The sequence below is a fragment of the Ricinus communis genome, chromosome 5 (genome assembly GCF_019578655.1).
Source record: "Ricinus communis isolate WT05 ecotype wild-type chromosome 5, ASM1957865v1, whole genome shotgun sequence".
NCBI classification, from domain to species: Eukaryota; Viridiplantae; Streptophyta; class Magnoliopsida; order Malpighiales; family Euphorbiaceae; genus Ricinus; species Ricinus communis.
In genome coordinates, this window is record NC_063260.1 from 22,914,249 (window position 1) to 22,935,082 (window position 20,834).

A 20,834-nucleotide genomic window follows, 5' to 3' on the forward strand; every position below is an offset into this window, starting at 1 on the left:
TTTAATGAACCTATTTGACTACGACGACTAATCAAAATGATTTTGCGCAGCATGAATGGACTTAATTTTAATTTCAGAACTCTAATTAAATGCTAAAGTTAAAGGAAACTCAAAACTGAAAGGTAAATTAGTATTGCCACTCCTAGAACTTATTACCTGTTTGTCAAACCTGAAGACATCAACTACCCTTAATAAACAGCCCATAACACAGCCCGCTGCTGCAGATGAACCACGGGACGGTGGCTTGTAACAATTTATCGTCATCATAGCCCAAAGCTCACTGATGATCAAATGGACAATGAATTATCTGCATTCCCTCCAAAAACCACTTAATCAACAGCATTACTTATTTTTTAATCCCTTTATTCTCAAAGCTCAAACCCTCTATTTTTCTAAATTTGTTAACTTTATTCACAACCCTGCTCAAATTAACCAACATCAAAACATCACTACTTTCTCAAGCTCTGATTTTCACTCAACACCCATCTCAATATCCTACTCTAACCTACTTTTCCAATGCACTGCCTCAAAAGCCTCGACTCCAGGCAAAGAAATCCATGCCCGTGTAATCAAACTGGGTTTGTCGCAAGACCCCAAAATAAGAAATCTTTTGATCAATCTTTACTCGAAGTGCCAGTTCTTCAAGTATGCACGGAAGATGGTTGATGAAAGTACTGAACCAGATTTGGTTTCTTGGTCTGCTTTGATTTCTGGGTATTCACAAAATGGGTTTGGTAAAGAAGCAATTTCGGCATTTTATGAGATGCATTTGCTGGGTGTTAAGTGCAATGAATTTACTTTTCCTAGCTTACTTAAGGCTTGCACGTCTACAACGGATATGTGGCTTGGGAGGCAGGTTCATGGGACTGTGGTGGTTACTGGGTTTGAAGATTACGAGTTTGTTGCAAATAGTTTAGTTGTTTTGTACGCAAAATCTGGGGAGTTTGGGAATTCAAGGAAGATTTTTGATGCAATTGTAGAACGAAGTGTTGTTTCTTGGAATGCTTTGTTATCTTGTTATGCGCAGAGTGATTCATGCGAAGAAGCAGTTGTGTTGTTTCAGGATATGATTTTGAGTGGAATAAGGCCTAATGAGTTTAGTTTATCCTGTATGATAAATGCTTGCACTGGCTTGGAGGATAGCAGTCAAGGAAGAAAGATTCATGGGTACTTGATAAAGCTTGCCTATGATTTAGACCTATTCTCAGCAAATGCTCTTGTTGACATGTATGCAAAAGTAGGGACTCTTGAAGAGGCTATCCGTGTATTTGAGGAAATTGCAAAACCTGATATTGTTTCATGGAATGCTATTATTGCAGGTTGTGCTCTTCGTGAGTACCATTGTTGGGCCTTGGAGTTGTTTGGGAAAATGAATAGATCGGGAATGTGCCCAAATATGTTTACCATATCAAGCGCTCTCAAAGCTTGTGCTGGAATGGGTCTTAAGGAATTGGGAAGACAGTTGCACTCTAGCTTACTAAAGATGGATATACGATCAGATTCTTTTCTTGCAGTTGGGCTCATAGATATGTATTCCAAGTGTGACTTAATGACTGATGCAAGACTGCTTTTCAATTTAATGCCAGAGAGGGACTTGATTGTGTGGAATGCTGCGATAACTGGACATTCTCAAAATGGGGAAGATTTAGAAGCTGTCTCTCTTTTTCCTTCGATGCACAAGGAGGGAGTAGGATTCAACCAGATAACCTTATCGACAGTTCTTAAATCAGTAGCTAGCTTGCAAGTTGACCATATATGCAGCCAAATTCATGCACTTTCTTTGAAATCAGGGTTTCAGTTTGACAATTATGTTGCAAACAGCCTTATTGATACATATGGAAAATGCGGTCGCATAAAAGATGCGACCAGAATATTCCAAGAAAGCCCATTTGTAGATTTGGTGGCTTTTACATCTATGATTACAGCTTATTCTCAAGATGGACAAGGTGAAGAAGCTCTAAAGCTCTACCTGGAAATGCAAGATAGGAAGATCAGGCCAGATTCATTTGTTTGCAGTTCCCTCCTGAATGCATGTGCAAATTTGTCAGCATATGAACAAGGAAAACAAGTTCATGTTCATGTCTTGAAGTTTGGATTCATATCAGATATTTTTGCCGGAAATTCTCTTGTTAACATGTATGCCAAATGTGGAAGCATAGATGACGCAGACCGTGCTTTTTCTGAAATACCCGAGAGAGGAATAGTATCATGGTCTGCTATGATTGGAGGATTTGCTCAACATGGGCATGGAAAAGAGGCCCTCCAATTATTCAATCGGATGCTAGAAGATGGCATTCCTCCTAATCATGTAACTCTAGTTAGTGTACTTTGCGCATGTAATCATGCAGGTTTGGTTGCTGAAGCCCAAAATTACTTTAAATCAATGGAAAAGGTGTTTGGTATTGAGCCTATACAGGAGCATTATGCTTGCATGATTGATCTCCTTGGTCGAGCAGGAAAATTAGACGAGGCAATGAAGCTCTTAGATATGATGCCATTTGAAGCTAATGCTTCAGTGTGGGGGGCCCTTCTTGGCGCTGCAAGAATCCATAAGAATATTGACCTCGGAAAACAGGCTGCTGAGATGCTTTTTACTCTAGAACCCGAGAAATCAGGTACCCATGTTCTGCTTGCAAACACTTATGCATCAGCTGGCATGTGGGATGATGTAGCAAAGGTGAGAAGACTGATGAAAGACAGCAAGGTGAAGAAGGAGCCTGCAATGAGTTGGATTGAGGTAAAAGACAAAGTACACACATTTATAGTAGGAGATAGAAGCCATTCTAGAAGTAAAGAAATCTATGCAAAGCTCGAGGAGTTGGCTGACCTCTTAAATAAGGTTGGCTATGTTCCCATGGTGGAGATTGACCTGCATGATGTTGAACGAAGTGAGAAAGAGCAGCTTTTATACCACCACAGTGAGAAACTAGCAGTTGCCTTTGGCCTGATAGCGACCCCACCTGGAGCACCCATTAGGGTGAAAAAGAATCTTCGAGTTTGTTTGGACTGTCATACTGCGTTCAAGCATATTTGTAAAATTGTCTCAAGGGAGATAATTCTGAGAGATATCAATAGATTCCACCATTTCAAAGATGGTTCATGTTCTTGTGGGGATTATTGGTAACGTTCAGAGACAATAATGGTTGTCCGACAAAAAGATAGATTTTTTAACGACAAGGGGCATGTTGAAAAGCCTAATATAGATGTTTTTTATTAATTTTTAAGCGATGCCTAATATAGATGTTCAGTTCTTTTATTTCATCTGCTCTTTTAACACATAATATTTTGTATCACATTGTTAGTTGAATCTCCCATAAACGAAGATCTTCAGATTTGAGATTGACTATGAGAATCAATTCACTTGAACTTAGATGTACGTATATGATGTCCCATCTGCTTGCAATCCTGCCATTTTAATTGCACATTTGGAAAAAACTCAAGAGTCTTCTTCTGCTGGTATGCCAAAAGATCATATCTAAATAATGATGGAGAGTAAGTTCCACCCTTACTATAATCCGAAATTTTTGGAAAAAAGAAAAAAATTCTGACATCTATTTGTACCATCATGTCTCTACTAGTTTGAGATGGCAGCCCTCTTTGAAGCAATTTAATTTTCTTTTCTCAGCGATTTATTGAGACTGAATTTAAGGCTACACTTGGTTTCCAACAAATGACATACATTGAAGATGAATTATCATTTCTTTAAGAAATCGATTCTAAGCAAATAATGTACACTGGCATCATTTACAACGGAATGCAGACTAGCACATCAACATCATCGAGTCCTCTGACATTATGGCTAACAAGGAATACTTCACTTTGATTGAGATTCTACCACCTTCCACACAGAGCTTGGCTCCAGTGACTACCCAATATCCAGGGGCGTCCTCTGGACCCCTCACCATCTCCTTTGTGTCCACAAAGTTTAGCATTTTTGGTGCCTTCGTTGGCAAGGGTGGACCTCCAGGAAAAACTGCAGAATTCACATCCACGTTCACTGGCTTTGCAGGCTGTGGTGTCAGTCCAGCACTGAATCTTGTGCTCATTAGCATTGAGAAGACTCCTGATTTACGTGACAAAGTTGAAGGTCCATGCCATTCTGACCTTCGAATCCTTGCTGACGCCACGTTCGAGAATCCAAGCCTCAAGAACAAAACTTTCTTCATCCCAATAACCTTAACCTCAAACCAGGCCCTTGTCACTATGGAAGCCGAATCATCAATGCGGGTTCCATTGTACTGCATTGGAGCAGTGCACACTTGGGAGAACATGCTCCAATTGACAGGTTCAAAGTAACCTCGATCCACAGGTTCATCAATGGGCTTGTAGCTATGATCATCTGAGAGTTGAACAATATTGGGAAGAGTGGACAGGTGCTGGAGATGGATGGCCAAGTGGTCACTTCTCTTACCTTCCAAGTATAAGCGGATTCCTGTCACTGGCCTATTTCCAGAATCAACCTGTAACACATGAGTTTTAAACCAGAAAGAAGGTAGGTAAGTAAAACCAGAAAAATGCCAACTTCATAAGTTCTGTACATTGCATATTTGCAAGAATCAGAATAAATAGCTACATAACCATAGCAAGATCTTGCATAAGACAGTATAGAGTTGGGGATAGTTTTGGGCTAGTTGTTAAGTTCTGTGCACTGTATATTTGCATAATTAGTAAACTTAGGCTTATAACTTGAGGAGAACTCAAAGATCCTAGTACAGCATTATCGAAAACAATCACAAATCTATTATGTTATATGGTGCTACTTCTATGTGCTGCACTGCAGTACAGGAATTACCTGCATAGTATTGACATAAAGCTTAGGACCAATGAAGGAAAAACGAAGAGATGGGGATGCTTGCTTTCTGCGCTTAAGAGTAAGAGGCAGATCACTGTATACTGGAGCCCATTGCCGAGGTAACTGAAACTCTAAAAACTGATAGAGTTCCTCTATGGGTGGTTTATCTGCAAGATTTCAATAGACATCAAAATGCTAGCCAAGCTGCTAATGAAACATGCAACAATCAAATAAATGACCATTCCTCATGCACAAAGAAATCTACAAGATTATTGCCACTGAGCATAAGTTCAACAAAATTTATGCATATATTGTTCTCTATAAGCAGCAGTTCAGAAAAGAACCAAGTCCTCTTAACAGTTGGATGCATGCGCCAATTGGTTAAGCTTTGATAACAAAACACCGAGTGACTAGGCTGCCAATTGAAAAACAGTACTCAGGCTGAATCTTAAGATCTATCAGGCTAAGTAGAAGTGTCTAGCTTACAACCGTGTTTGGTAAGAATCAAGGTCTAGGGTTTGCCTCTAATCTATACATGGTATCTAGTAAGTACTATAACATCTAATATACAGAGCTAAGTTACAACCTTGATTTAGTGCATAACTGGAATTACATTTCACTCATTTTTAAGGCATGAAAACACGATGGCAGGATCAACCATATCTTATGGAAACATAACAGACAGTAGAGAGATGTGTACGCACATCGAAGGTAAAGGTTTATTGCATGACTTAGAAATCCATTTCCTCGGACACCACTCAACAGAGATGTAATAGGCACAAAGGACATTGAAATCACATTTGGTGACTGCAGTATAGTTGAGAGCCACTGATTATGACTTTGACCAGTATCTAGACCTCCCTTTCGGATAGCAACGCTCAGTATTTCCTGAGGAGAAAATGAAAAGACCTTGGTATATTTAGAGAATATATTCATTTGTCGCAATAAAACCTAGAAGCTCACCTCATTCTTTATGGAAGTGATGACAGATGGCCTAATTGAAGTAGCATATAACATGTTCATCCTGAAATGTTCATCCTGAAATGAAATGAAAGATAGGAATGACGTGTTCAAAATGATTTTCATCATCAATACTCCAAATTTCTCTCCCATAACTTTAGTTGAGAACAGAAATATAATGCAATTACATAACTGCATAAATAATAAGGATTAATTTAAAATCATGCTTTAAAGCCTGAAATGCCAATGCTACCCTGAATGCTTTCTCCATCAGTTATCATGAAGGAAAGCTCATGATTGAGATTCATATACCATTGCTTTTCTTGACAATTCATTAGCATTTCCCTCTTCTGAAAACCTCTCATCAGCTAATTGCTTCAACAATTTCTGCAATTCAGGAGGCTGATCACTTGACTTCTGTAACTGCTTTATGTGTATAACATCTTTACCTCCCATCTTTACTCCAACAACAACATGAGTACCATATTTGTCAATGAACCTGCAATTGCACATAATTGACCATATACATGAGTTGGTATCTCGGTCTTATTTGTCTATCTCTATCGTGAAAGAACATTAGTTGCTTCAAGAGCTAAAATGACATCTAGGCATTGACCATTTACATGAGTTGATATCTCAGTCGCATTTGTCTATCTCTATTGTGAAAGAACATCAGTTGCTTCGAGAGCTAAAATGACATCTAGGCATTGGCCATTTACATGAGTTGGTATCTCAGTCTTATTGGCCTATCTCTATTGTGAAAGGATATCAGTTGCTTCAAGAGCCAAAATGACATCTAGAATGCAGGCGAAAGAAAGAGGGTATGTAAAAGCATATTACATTCATAAAACCAGAAACATACTTGATCTTGACCTTGAGGCTTAACCTTACTGACTTGTTCTACTTGAATAATTTATTCTTATAAATAAAAATCACAAGCAATTAATAATCGCTATCAGCTAAAGTGCACCTTTTTCAAAAACCCATTTCAACTGATATCAACGTACACAAGCATGTAGGCCTTTGGTGAGTGTTAAATAATAAACCTTTTTAGCACTTTCCTAATGCGAGTTAAACATATGAGAAGGTACACATAATGAACTTACTCAGCAAGGGCCGCAGCATCCCATGAAGTAGGCACTTCTTGTTTTATCTGCTCGGACAAAGTAATATGGGATCTTTCCAACTCAATGTTATATAGAGATATAAACCAACCATCATAAGCTAAACTTTTCACAGAAGATGCATCTTTCTGCCAATATCCTCTGAAGTCGAACATAGCATTAAATAATCCAGATGGTATTTTACCCGATAAACAAAGATCCTGATTGAACTTCTCCGACATCTATGATTAAGAAAAAAAAAAAAGATTGTCTAAACTTGGAAAATTCAAGCAACAAATCACAAAAGCAATGCAAAAGGCGCCAACTTTCATTTTAACAGGAAAAAGAAGAAGAAGAAGCTAAGTTTACCTGATTAAAAGAGAGAACATCAGAGCGAAACCTAGTACGTTCCCCTTTATCACATTTGATTGCAGTAGAAACATTTTTAACAACAACCCCACCTGGAAAGACAAGGTCTCGTGTCAGAGTAGGGTCAATATCGATCAATCGCGAACCGGAAGGACCCGGTTTGCAAGAAGATAATCTTAAATCAGTAGTGAAATCATATCCAAACCCAATAACTGAGACAGCTTTCTCTGCTGCGGATTGAGGGTCAAAACGATTAAGAGCCATAAGATTTAAACAAGCAGAGCAAAAAAAATGAGAATTTTGGTGGGTTATTATTAAACAGTGTTGAGTTGGTTAGGGTTTTAGGTAATGGAGGTGGAGATGTCAATGAATAATAATAACAATACAAGAGAAGACCCATTAAAGCAGTCTGTGATTTCAGTTTAAGGAGAGACGTTTTCTTTTTTAAAAAAAAAAAAAAGCGTTGAAAATGACTCTTTTTTCTTTTCTTTTTTTGTGAATTTTTGACTTGGGAGTTCAGAACATTACAGTTTGTTTTGTTGAATGTGAATAAAAATGGCGGCTGGGTCTGATTGTCGCCACGTGGCAGTTGGAGAACAGAATTTCTTCAACCCCTTTTTTGCCGCTATAAAATGGCGTTTACCAGAAGAGCAAAGAGTGGAAGTGATGCTTTGAAGATGTTTCTTTTATTGTTAATTTATTAGGAGTATACGACGCCGTGTTTTTGGTTGTTTCCTCCCAACTCTTTTTTGACTTTTCTCAATGATTTATCGACTGTTTGAGTGTAAGAAACATGGACCTTGGACTGTGGGCGACGATAATCAATAGCAGAGTGTGATACATGAATGCCAGCTGGCCATCTCCTTTTACTTCTTTTCCAGCAAAGAGAAAAAGAAAATATTAAAGAAGAGAGAAATCAAAACCCTAATGAAGGAGTGGCAGTGACGGGGCTGTTGTTATAGGAGGAATGATTCAATTCAATCTATTCCTTCCGTGTGCTCGACACAGTGAGCATATCAATTGACATATCTAAATGTCATGAATATTATTGTGCAGCAGTCGAACTGTAACGAAGAAGGCGTGAAAGTTTCCTAGTAATTTGCCAGCAATTGCTATTGCTGAACAGTGTTGAATAGCATATCTGATTTTAGGTTGCAAATCATATGGCCTTTGACACTAAAACTGTATGGGAATTATGCGGCCTAGCCTCAGAGTGTCCTTGCATATTACCTTTCCATTCCAGCCCTCACCGCACAAAAATCCATCGTCTATATTTTCCCATCCCATCGAATGGCGCCCAAATATTAGCCCTGCCCCTGCCTAATTGCTTCTCGCCACCACTAACATCGATTAATATAATTTTCATTCGCAATCTACCGAAGCAAATTTTTTCTGCAATACGTCGAACATTTTGTAGCAGCTTGTCTGAAAATCTTTACGAGAAAGTTCCGTCTTTCCTCAGTATTTTGTTTGTGAATTAAATATACGTACATAGTAAGTTTTCCTTGATTATAACTTTGACATTACAATTCAAATTTAGTAATTCTTTCAATGATCCATTTGGTGTATCTTTAATATAAAACTAATATTTAGTTAGTAATTAGTGAATAAAATAAGAAATAAAGTATTGCATCGATAATCCAACCAGTGTTATTTGTTTGTTTTCTTTAATGAAATAATAACAAAAACAAACCAATAGGGAGATTATGGAGTTTATAGACTTTCGATTGGATTAGATAGGTGCTTACAACTTTTCAATTGAAAATTTATTGTACATAAAAGAAAAAGAAAGCACCAATAGATATGAAATTAATAAAAACTCATATATATATAAAGTACAAATAACTGCCTCAATAAAAATATGAGAATAGGTTTTAACAATATAACAGTAATTTCAATATTGATAAAAAGATAAATTTAATTAGAAGACCAACATCCGATAAAAAAATGAATAAAATTATACTCTTACAAGAATAAGGAGCAAACAGGATTCTAACTTGCATTATTTGTACATTATATTCACCTTACAAATTATATTTTTTCTTTACTTATTCCCATAATTCCTAATTTAAGTATAGTGTTTAATTAATTTACTCATATTGTAGATAACATCTCCTTAAAAGAGGTGATTTTTCGTAGCCACGTTTGATGATGACAAGGAAGTGGTTTGTTAAAGCAATGATTTATGTTTAAGGCAGGCCATTGGAATTGTCCTGCATACAGATTGAATTATATATTCTAATGGTGGGATTACCTTCAATGGTTTTGTGATTATATCTAAAATGGCATGCTAGTGATAGGGGTGAGCATAAAAAGTAGATATCATTTTATAGCATTCCAAGCCTTAATTGGAGAAGCCTTTATCTCCCAGTAAAGAGTTGTTGATTCTATTATAGATCCTTAAATTAAATACTTGATGCAAAAATCTTTAAATCCCAAGAGGGAAGTTCACTGGGCCAATCCACAATAATTGGACTCTGGAATCTGCTGCCAGTCACCAAACTAAGCATGAACTATTTTCCACTGCAACTGATTTGGACCTTGACCTTCCACAGGTTAGCCCAATAGTGTTTCCTGGCCAACGACTACTCAGGCAGGTCTTGTAAAATACAAATGTCAATCGTGGGGCTATTATTTAGCATAGGCCCAATAAAGAAAGGAGCCAAATGCCAAACAGTTGGACTAGCATAATCAACTGATGCTCGTGCTAAGGAGTGAGCAATAGTATTAGCTTTGCCTATTCTCAAAAGGAACAGAAAAGTTATGTTCAAGACCTAGATAATTCTTATAATCATGAATTAATAAATCAAACTCTGAAATCCCGCATGAAGAAGAATTAAGAGCATCCACCACATGTTTGCAATCCATTTCAACAATAGTCTTTGAATAACCTAGAGATTAAACCCATAAAATGGCTTCGCGAGGAGAAATTACTTCAGCTTCATAAGCTACCATAAGTCCCGAAAAAGTCTTAGAAAATCCATGCAAAAACAAACCCTGATAATTCCTTACAACACAACTAATATCCAATGTTTGATTTGAAGTAAACAATGCTGCGTCCAAGTTATACTTCACAAAAATCCAAACTTGGTCTGCTCCATCTGCGACATCCCATCTTACCAGATGTAATCAAACCAGTACCACTCTTCTTCTGTGCATATTGCCATTGTTGTAAAAAAAGTAATACCATTAACTACAGTTGTACCTGAAGATGACCGGAACGAGTGCTACAGCTGGGCATTTCTTTTATTTTTTAAAAAGGCTATATTTGGTAGATATCTTCTTTTAGAACTGAATTGAACAAGACTATGCTCAACTTTAATATTCCAATTTACATCTATATTGGTACTGGTAATTTTTCAAATAACACGAGATATGTTTGGTTTTGGAAAAAAGGTGCTTGTGTCACAATCCATTTATGAGATATCAGAAAATTTGAACTACACGGGTTAACATGCTCAGCTCATTTAAAATAAAAATACAGGACTTTGATGCGATTTGTTCAATAAGTCATATTGAACATTTCTGTATGATTCTCAACATGACCTACTTCTGACCCACCAACCTGAATTACTAGTCTTATATATATATATATATATATATTAAAATATAACCTATTATGAATTAATCTCACATTTATTTTATTAATTAAGTTTTAGAAATTAAAAACTATAATACTAAAACAGTCTCCTAAAAAGGGGATACAATTTATAACCTAGAGTGGAGCTGATAAAGTTTGTTGATGAAAATTAAAAAATAATGATTAAAAAGGGGGGGTAAATGTCCAAAAAAGCAGCCTCCTATGCATCCAAGGCGAAGCAATGCCCATGGACGCGTCGAAACAGTAGGAGCATTTCTGCGGAGATGTATATATGTTGGTTATATGCTTTTCTAACTTGTCACCATTTTTGGTCCCTCATCAGCCAAGCATCAAACATCTTATAAATATTACTACCTTTCTTTTTTATATATGACTTATGTTTGTTTCCGGCTTAAACAAATACTTTTTTATTTTCAAAAAAAAAAAAAAAAAAACTTTTAACCTTCGGCGCGTTATTGACTTTTCAGGGACGAGTCTTAACTTAATTTTATAATGCATTTTCATGGAGCGGAAAGAAAGAAAGTCGGGGAGGCATGCAGACAAGACCAGGCATGGCATTTTCTAGGAATTTAATTCCAAAACCACGCGGTTTAAGTCACAGAACGCCACACCTCAAACATGACCCAATTCAAATAAAATCCATGATTATATCACTGTGAAGCAAGATCTCAGAGTCCAACTTCTTCACCTACTAATTAACTCATTCTACTTTTCTCTTACTTTTCTTTTTCCTCGTTTTGATAGTGCAGAAAATAAATTAGTACATTCTAATGTTTGTCCCATTAGAGACAAAACATTCTAGAGATAAACTTGGTCCAAAACTAATTAAAAAGCACAACTTAAACATTATTTTGCCAGGGGAAGCAAGAAATTAAGAGTAGGCAGTGGTTAGTTTTCGAGGAAGATAAATTATAAATTTAAATAAAAATTGGTCCTACTATTTGCTTTCTCCATTAAACAAGGGGACAATAGTCCTCCTTTTTATTACCCCATCAGCTTAAAACACACATTTTCTAAGGTAGATATTGATGTTCATATTGGAGGTGTAAATTTACAAATAATACTTTACTAACTTATGACCGACCACTGATTGTAAAATATACATATTATATAACTTCGCAAGAAAGCTGCCAATAAACAGCAGCAGCAACAACCTACACGAAATAGAGTGATAAAGAATTCCAGTTTGAACAACTTCTCTTTACACATGGAAATTAGATGGCGATGGCTGCTGCGCGGATAGACTTAGGATGGACCACGCTATGGTTTGTGTGAAAGGACACTGCACGAAATACAACGTTAAATAAATGATTGTTTGTTTTGCATTCAAGGGAAACTGGAGGAAATCAAAGTGGCATGTAAAGTCTAATTTTATGTTGGTTTGATGGGAGGAAGGAAAGTGCCTAGCAAGATAAGATTTCAAACTCTCACCGTTGCTTCTATAAAAGCTATATGCACAGTCTAGGGCTGCTGCACCGCTTGTTTTGCCTTTTTTCCACGCAACTCACCTAATTAATCTCCTTGCTCAATCTTTTCCCCATTCATGCACATGCAACACCACATACAACTATTATTATTAGCAATAACCTAACAATTATTTTTTTTTTTTAATAATTTGACCTCTATTGTTTTAGAATACAGTAATTTATAAAAGAATTTCTCGAATACTAACAATCTAATCTCTATTTTTTAAAATATAATAATTTATTTTTCATTTAAAAAAAAATATTTCTCGATCAAAAACAATTATGATAATATAGGGAAAATTAATCCTTCAAGCTCTTGCAAAACCCTCCTCAAAAGGTAATCAATTAAAAATGTAAATCATTCTCTTCAATTTGATGTCTACAGAAGTAAGATAAGACATATTTCCAACCTTAAAAGAAAGGAAGCTCCAAATCTGGAGATTAAATTGAAAAGACCAAAATAAAACACATTGTAAACGCACACATATTAAATATTTCTTATTCTTGTTATATTATATTTAATCATTTACATTTCATCTGATTTACAAACACTATACTATTGTGAACTACAAATATAATTCATCAGAAAAATGAACTAAATTGCAACTTAAGAAAGTATGGTGATTATTTTTTAAATCAAAATCTACTAGCTAGGCTAGCACCGATCTGTGCAAAAAAAATAATTCAGGAGACAGTATAGTGATTAAATTCAAAACTTTCATTTGGGTTCATTAATGATGGATTTAGCTGCAAGTTAGAGATATGCAGCTCTATCAAAAAAAGATCATCCTTTTCTTAAAATATGAAATATAATTTTCTTAATATCGTGCATGCATAGCAAAACACAGTTATAAAATTAAGAGATAAAGTTCAATTTCATTACTAATCTTGTTACACGTACTCAATTTGATCCATTTTTAAATTTATGAACTTTTTAGTCTAAATTTTTATATGTTTAATTTAAATTAATCCTATTTAAAAATAATAATAAAAGAGTGAGTCACTTTCTCTTGGAAATAAAAAATAATTAAAAATTATAATAATATTTAAAAAATATTATATATAATTAAACAACAAGTAGCTATTACCACTATTATTCTCGCTTGAAACCGCTCTCATCTCCATTGTCTTCGGCACCACTACCACTGTAATTGTCTCATTCACTATCATTATTAAGAAAAATGTAGTAAAAATATTGAAAAATAGTAATATTTATTTTTTATTGTGTTTTATTTAAATATTATTTTTTAATTTAAATAATTTACTTTAATGTAAGATATTTTTATTTTTTATTTTTATTATATTTACTTTCTTTTTAGAGAGTGTGCAACTCACTCTCTCATTTTTATAAAAAATAAGGCTAAATTAAATTAAATATGTAAAAGTTTGGATTGAAATGTGTTTAAATTTAAAAAAGAGCTAAATTGAACCCGAGCAATAAAATCAATGGCCAAATCAGACTTTATTATTTCAAAATTAAATACATAAAAATTAGATGATTTTGAAAAAAAATAAATGTGAACATCTGAAACTTGTTTTTTTGGGACTTTTGGGTACTTGACCAAGAAAGAAGAAATACAATCACGCCAAGTCCAAGCAAAATAATACGATATATTAGCACGAGAGAGACCCTTCATGTGTGACCCCGAAAATGCATTTAGTATATAGTTTTTTTTTTTTCTGGGTATTATTATTTTTGCTGAGAATACTTTTTTATTGACAATGAAAAATAGAATGAATGAGTCGTGTGGAGCACAAGAAATAGACAGGCCAACGATTATCTTCTGCATGTTCCCACGGGGGCTGCACCATACCCTCAACCAATCAATCAATTGTCTATAGCCACAAGTATCTTTTTGTTCCAGCTTGCCTACACATCAAGAGACACCTGTAGATGCATTTATACAGTACACTGTGTTAAAACTTTATTAGACGTTGATTTAACTAAAATGATCTACTAAAAACATTTTATAGAAAGTTGTTACACTAGGCTAAACATCTGGTGATTTGTAATTTATTATTAATAATTTTAGAGAAATAAATTAATGAATCGAACCGCTTATGAATAATTCAGATTTTAGCCAATTATAATTTATTTAATATATAAGTCAAGCTCAAATTAGATAGAATTCAATTAACTGAAAAGTCATAAGCTCAATTGCTAATTGAGATGTAAAATAGATTATATAATTTGTATATATAATCTGTACGAAATTGATTATTTAAATTTATTTATTAGAGTAACATTATAATTCTTATTAGCTATAATATAAATAAAGTATTATTAAGTATATACTAAATAAGCTTATTTAGATTCAAAAAAGTAATTTTGCTGATTAAATAATAAAAAATAAATTAAATATTATAATAATAGCCAAAATCAGATTTTGTCGAGTTGCAGCTCAAGTAGACATATACATTAAACCTTCCAGGAGAGTATAAACTTCTAAAATACACTGTCTCCAGACTCATATTATATATATATATTATTGAAAACATATGAATTGCAAGATAAGTCCATTCGAATTTGGGCGATTCATGGAGATGTTAAAGTCAATGAAGTCAATTAGGACAACAATTGGTAGGCTATTGTTTTGTCCGACAGCCGATGGGCAAAAGTGGGATTCTTGTTATCATTGAATATAATCAACTAACATGCAAAGATTGATGAGTTAAATAGGAAGACGGCCACTCTGGTTGTTAAGGAGGGGCCTTCTCTCTTCTTTATTAAATGGTGTGTGTTATTTTAATTGTTATTGTGGTTAAGGTGAATGATAATAAAATTAAAGAATATCATATTTCAATACAGACTTGATTCCTTAAAGAAAAAGAGGTGATAATTTTAGAATTCATTTACGTTTGTATAATAATAAAAAAAAAATATAAATAAATCAGCTTTTGATTGCTAAAAATACGTGGTGCAGAATCATCTATTTGGACGGAGATAGATCCAGAATTGCACAGTTTGTACAATAAAAACCAACCCATGGTCCACCTGTAAATGGAAGATGAGTCCTTAATAAAATTCAAGATCTTTGCCGAATACCTAATTGATGGGTATGCATGATTTAGCATTTAGTAAAATAGCTTGCCTGTTGACAAGGTCAGTAAAACGTGAATGTGTTAACGATTATCTCATTGAACACATCTGGACCTGCCATTTGCAAGTGCGAGTGTCTTTTTTGAAAGCATATTTTCATATCAATCTCTGAAAAATTATTGGCGTTTCTGTTGAAAGTTAAATATGAACACCAACCTAATACTGAAGTGAAGTTTTTTCTTGTTTACATATATAACTGCTGTGTGTGTTCTGAAGTGTTCACAAGGAAGGCAGTCAGATGATGACACAATTTAATTCTGTGGACGAATGGTACAATGTACTGTGAGCATAAAAATCGTGTTGCTAATTAGGTAGCATCAGGAGGCCACTGCTGTGTGCTTTCCTTTTTCTGCTTTCATATTTGAGTAAAATATGAATTGCATTAACTGGGACTGTCCTTAGTCAGTCTATTATTTGGTAATAAATAATTACTATAATATTTAAGTGAATTGGGTGGTACCTAGCATCAAATAAATAAAATATAATTACCATATTTATTTAGTTTTGCTTTATTTCCAGAAAAGCAATTAATTAAGAGCGTCGTTGATGGAATCTCTTCGAAAACAAATAATGACACAGGATTATTTAGATAACAAGACGTGATTAAGATTAAGCATTGCGGTAGTTAAAATTATAAATGGAGTGAAAACGAAGGAGCGTGAAGTGCACGAAAGAGTGGAAGCTGTCGGTTGATATTGAAACTGAGTGTCAGAAATCATGTGGCTGCAGACGTTAGGTCTGTGAGGCTTTAGGCACTGAACACGCTTATTACTATAAAACGACCGCGTGACGATTTCTTATTGGTTGTAACTCCCAAAAACTCCTTGTTGTTGTTGGTCCACACGAGCGGTTCAAAAGGAGCGTGGACTAGAGTTCCTCAAATTATTTAAAAAAAAAAAAAAAACACACACACACACACACACACATATTTATTTCGCTGTATAAAATCAAATAACCGATCCAAGTCACGCGGCGGGATAGCAGAATATGCCGACAACTTGTTCAACCTTCTTTCTCCACGCGCTTAAACTAGAGTGTGATTAACTAACTTACTATAACTAACTTGTTCCTGTGTAAATTGTAAACTCCGCATGCCACGTAATCCTCCATCCATCCATCCATGATCCCTCATCCATCCTCAGCCGCCCCTCTCAGTCAAATCATTCGTTGACTCTATGCCCCCCACCTTCAATTCCTCGCCGATTCCTTATTCCCATTTATTTATACTTTTCTCCTATATAAAGAGACCCATATCCTCTCCTTCTGTTCTAGCTATCATATCACCCTCCTCCCTCTCTCTCTCTTCAATTCAACACAATTACTGCTGATTGCGTTTCGTTGTATTTACATGGCGCCGAGGGATAAGACGGCTGCCGTTAAAGCTAACGGTAACTGTAACAGCGGCGTTCCTGGAGTTAAGGACGTGCATTTCAGAGGAGTTAGAAAGAGACCATGGGGTAGATACGCGGCGGAGATAAGAGATCCAGGGAAGAAGAGCAGAGTTTGGCTTGGAACATTCGACACTGCAGAGGAAGCTGCACGTGCTTATGATGCTGCTGCACGTGAGTTTCGCGGCGCCAAAGCCAAGACTAACTTCCCGTTGGCCTGTGAAAATGTGAATAAGAACATTTTTCTAAGCAAGCAGAATGATACTACGAAAGTTAATGCTATTGCCAATAATAATAATAATAATAATAGTAATCAGAGCCCGAGCCCTAGCAGTACTGTGGAGTCATCTAGCCGTGAGACGCCAGCTTTAACCATGGAATCTTCTTCTCCGTTGGATCTTAATCTTGGACCTTCATCTGCCGTTAGGTTTCCCTTTCAAGCGGTGCCAGGGTTAGGAGGTGTTTTTACAGCACCAGTGGTGAACCATCATCAACAGCACGTTCTTTATTTTGATGCGATGGTGAAGAGCCAGTACGAGAGGCTGTTGTTTGATCCTCATCAACAACGGCATCAGCATCAGCAGGCCATGATGTTCGGTGGTGGTGGAGTCCAGAGTGATTCTGATTCATCTTCAGTCGTTGATTTGAACCAAAATGAAATCAATAATCCGCCACCAAGATCTTTTGATTTCGATCTCAACCTCCCTGCTGAACCAGAATTCCGTTGAATTCTTTTTGATCCAAAACCAAAACTCAGAACAAACCGGTCTAATAATTCTTCCTTCTTTCCTCCTCTTTTAAGAAATTTGAGTTTATTTTTTTTCCTATTTTCTTTGATAGGAATTAAATTATTAGAAACAAAACAAAACAAACCAAAAAAAATGGCGAGAGCTTTGTTATGTTTATGTATTGGGTTTTTCATCCCTGTCGATGTGTATACGACGTAGTATCGGATCCCCTTTTTTTTTGCAACAGAGAGTCATATCTCCCTGTTGTTAATGATGATAACTAGTTACTGTATTACCCCTTTTTTTTGTTTAATGCAGTTTCAATCAATGGATTAACACGGATCTGTGCTTTTAATTATTTTATAATTATGTTTAGATTTTTTTGGTAAAATGGTTAATTATAGTTTAATCGCAGCCGGTGTATTCTATATATGGCCGGAGTGTTTTTTTAAAATTTTTTCCGAAGGAAACATGTAAAACGATGATGTTTGTGCGAGTAAGGACAAGGCGCACGGGGTATTGGTTATGGTGTAAAAAGGTTCCCTGGGGAGCGTAAATTGATGGCGATTTCCATTGACGCACATACTCGCTACCACGTGGCTTAATGCCTTCGTTGGAAGACATTGCTGGATTACTTTATAATTTATACTACTTAGCAAGCTGTCTCGGCCTTCCTTTGTTTTTGGTAGGCCGGCCTGCTTGTTTTTTAAACATTTTTTTTTTTTTCATTTCTTTTCAACTGATTGATTGGTTAACATGGGTCGCTATTGTTATTGCTCTGCCAAGTCCTTTTATCTGTTAAAATGATCTTCTTTCTTTTTTCCAACTTGGTACCTTTTTTCAGCATGTAGCCACTAAAGCCGGCTAAAAGTGAGGCAAATAGAGCTTTTGGTTATTCGGATGCATTTAAAGTATAAATGGTGATCCATATTCCATAGGTTTTAGTCTCAAAGAAAAAGAGGGAGTAATTTAGTTTTTCTTTCTACTCGCCATTTTGTGCTATTGCCGTTTTGTTTTTACATTATTCTTTCAATTTGATGTAACTTGATCGTTCTCATAATTTTAAATTTAATAATTTACTAATTCTGTTGCAACGTATTAAGTAAGAATGTTTAATCTATGGTTCACAACAAAAAATTTAAGCTGACATTGCTTCTATAGACTTCTCTTTTTGTTTCCTAAAAACAAAATTGTGTAAATGTTGCCCTAGGTCTTTACTTTTTCTGTCCCAATTTAGTAGTCCGTTTTTAATTTATATACGAATTTAAAATATATAATTTTAATTATTTTTCAAATATTCGTACTATAGTTCACAACCACTTAACTGTTAAATTAATAATAAAAAGATAAAATTGAATTCGGGAACGGATTACAAAAAAGGAAGTACTAGTTTAGGACGGAGGGGATATTATGTTTGATTTCTTGATTAATGGCCGGCCAGCGCTTGTTGGGAGCATGCAATTATTATTCTTACTTTTAGCATTTTGGACTTTTGGTTCCAATTCATGATTGCTATTCCTTGCTAAAAGGAACTTTGTAATGTCGACTTTCTTTTTTTAAAAAAAAAAAATGGGAAAGAGTTTCTCTTTTTTGACCGATTGATATTCTTTTTATTTAATTAGAATAAAGGATGATCAACCTAACCAGAGTTTCAAATAATCATCCCTTTAACCCATCAGCTTTCCAGTACTTTTTACAGGCTTGGAGCCTACTGATAGAGTTGTGTATACAAAATCTATCACATGCTTCCGGGAAGCACATGATTTAACAAATAAGGTTGTTGGAGTTGGAGGATAGTTTCCCACTTGCAAGGATGGACATTATAAAATACACCCAAAAAAAAAAAAAAGTAATATCTAATGGTAAATTAAGAAAAATCTTAGGATTTGATTGTTAGATTCTTCTTACACATACAATCAATAATCAGATAGAAGAAATATTCCGTCTGAACAAGCAATAGGGAAATGATGACCAGTGTTTGCCTTTTTGACCAAATGGAGAGAGGTGTGAAACAAATTGTTTTCAGTGGTATTCACTTTTTAATATGTTTTATTTCATTATCATAAATTACAATTATCTAACCAATTATGCTTATCCATAAGTAGTTTATTGATCTAATATCATTATTTTTTATTATCTGGCCTTTTTTTTATAATTCTTTCTATCTGAATTGAGAAGTGTGATGCCGCTGTTAAATCCTATAATTCAAAGCTAAACCAAGGGTTTGTGAAGTGTGATGCCGCTGTTAACTATTAAAACACTGGCGAGTGGTGATGACACAAGAACAACTGCGCGTGAGAGAAGCGCAGGGTTACTAAGTGAGGAACCGAAAGCTATTTCTATGTTGACTGGATGGCTCTGGAGATTCGTGTAAGGACTGCACGTGTTATGTGGCCGTGCGATCCATTTGAGGATAGAGTGCGGTCGTATTTTTTAATTACTACTATAAGATTTTTCTTTTTATCTATCAGATGATGTATTTATTACTTTTATAAAATCAATATCCTAATATTTAAAATTAAAAATATAATTTTATAAAAATAGCAGATATAATATCAGATAAATAAAAAAAAAATGATATTTCCAATATTGATTTGCTTTATTTTTTATTTTGGTAATTAAAAACGAGAAAAGTGGGGCATAGAGACAAGACAGGGCCCACGTGGACGCGGGAACAGGAAGTGGAAGTGGGGAAGCCCGGCTGCCGCTTTTGGTGGGTCCAGTCTTGGGGTCGTCGATATCTATGCAGAAGATTTCGCTTTCTTTTCAAATCTTTTTTTATTTAATTTTGTTATATTTTTGGATTTTAAAACAGCTGGAAATTCTTAATTAACTATTTGTTCAAGCCATGATTTTTAATGTATTTTGTCAATCACGTCAAATTAGCCTTACATCCCCTACGTCTGAACTCTAGAAATGGTAGTATACGATCTTATTAAATTCGTAGGATAATATTAAAATAAATAAATACCAGACCAGATTTAATGATTAAAAGAATTACATGAGATAAAAATATTTGGACTCCGATCAATAAATTAATTTCGAATAGTTTTTCTGAGAAGAAATATCATAAGATAAAAAGACAGAAAAAGGGAAAGGTTCTTGCTTTATATAGTTTATAGTTTTATATAATTAATAGGATAGATGATGAGGGAATGCATGGAGATAAGAAGGGTCAGTCCACAGGGATATGGAGCATGGAGCATTATTTTGACAGTTTAGGAAGAAAATGCATTGCATTTTTCATTCCATAATAAGAGGCATCGGGGCAATCATTATTTTGTGCTTATATTTTAATGTCTTAAAGAATAAACGAAATAAATTAAA

At 35.0% G+C, this 20,834-nt stretch overlaps 3 protein-coding genes across 5 annotated transcripts; 2 read left to right on the top strand and 1 right to left on the bottom strand.

Annotated features, from left to right (window-relative positions):
* The first annotated feature begins 112 nt into the window (after window positions 1-112).
* On the top strand, window positions 113-3,256 carry LOC107261089 (pentatricopeptide repeat-containing protein At5g04780, mitochondrial-like). The gene has a single exon (XM_015718058.3). The coding sequence runs from the start codon at window positions 284-286 to the stop codon at window positions 3,122-3,124; it is 2,841 nt and encodes a 946-aa protein (XP_015573544.3). The 5' UTR covers window positions 113-283; the 3' UTR covers window positions 3,125-3,256.
* Window positions 3,257-3,676: 420 nt separating this feature from the next.
* Window positions 3,677-7,909, bottom strand: LOC8258436 (MACPF domain-containing protein NSL1). 3 transcript variants are annotated; one of them, XM_048375115.1, is made up of 8 exons: window positions 7,753-7,909; window positions 7,225-7,316; window positions 6,859-7,097; window positions 6,065-6,251; window positions 5,756-5,830; window positions 5,497-5,680; window positions 4,793-4,959; window positions 3,677-4,460 (listed from the first exon to the last, which is right to left on the bottom strand). In XM_048375115.1, exons 3-8 carry the CDS (start codon window positions 7,095-7,097, stop codon window positions 3,762-3,764), a joined length of 1,551 nt encoding a protein of 516 aa, XP_048231072.1. In that variant the 5' UTR covers window positions 7,225-7,316; window positions 7,753-7,909; the 3' UTR covers window positions 3,677-3,761. The 3 variants fall into 3 exon arrangements, with proteins under 3 accessions (XP_048231072.1, XP_015571917.1, XP_015571526.1); XM_015716431.3 differs by lacking the exon at window positions 7,753-7,909 and adding an exon at window positions 7,430-7,737; XM_015716040.3 differs by lacking the exon at window positions 7,753-7,909 and having other exon boundaries at window positions 7,225-7,739.
* Window positions 7,910-16,634: 8,725 nt separating this feature from the next.
* Window positions 16,635-17,849, top strand: LOC8258437 (ethylene-responsive transcription factor 4). Its single transcript, XM_002509396.4, has one exon. The coding sequence runs from the start codon at window positions 16,740-16,742 to the stop codon at window positions 17,505-17,507; it is 768 nt and encodes a 255-aa protein (XP_002509442.2). The 5' UTR covers window positions 16,635-16,739; the 3' UTR covers window positions 17,508-17,849.
* Window positions 17,850-20,834: the final 2,985 nt, after the last annotated feature.

Bases quoted from the DNA above. Each gene is read 5' to 3' on its own strand.
- LOC107261089 (XM_015718058.3), top strand. From the start codon at position 284: ATGATCAAATGGACAATGAATTATCTGCATTCCCTCCAAAAACCACTT.
- LOC8258436 (XM_015716040.3), bottom strand. From the start codon at position 7,488: ATGGCTCTTAATCGTTTTGACCCTCAATCCGCAGCAGAGAAAGCTGTC. The intron at 6,252-6,858 runs GTAAGTTCATTA...GTGCAATTGCAG, and splicing joins GATGCTGCGGCCCTTGCTGA to GTTCATTGACAAATATGGTA. The intron at 5,681-5,755 runs GTGAGCTTCTAG...TTTTCTCCTCAG, and splicing joins TCACTTCCATAAAGAATGAG to GAAATACTGAGCGTTGCTAT.
- LOC8258437 (XM_002509396.4), top strand. From the start codon at position 16,740: ATGGCGCCGAGGGATAAGACGGCTGCCGTTAAAGCTAACGGTAACTGT.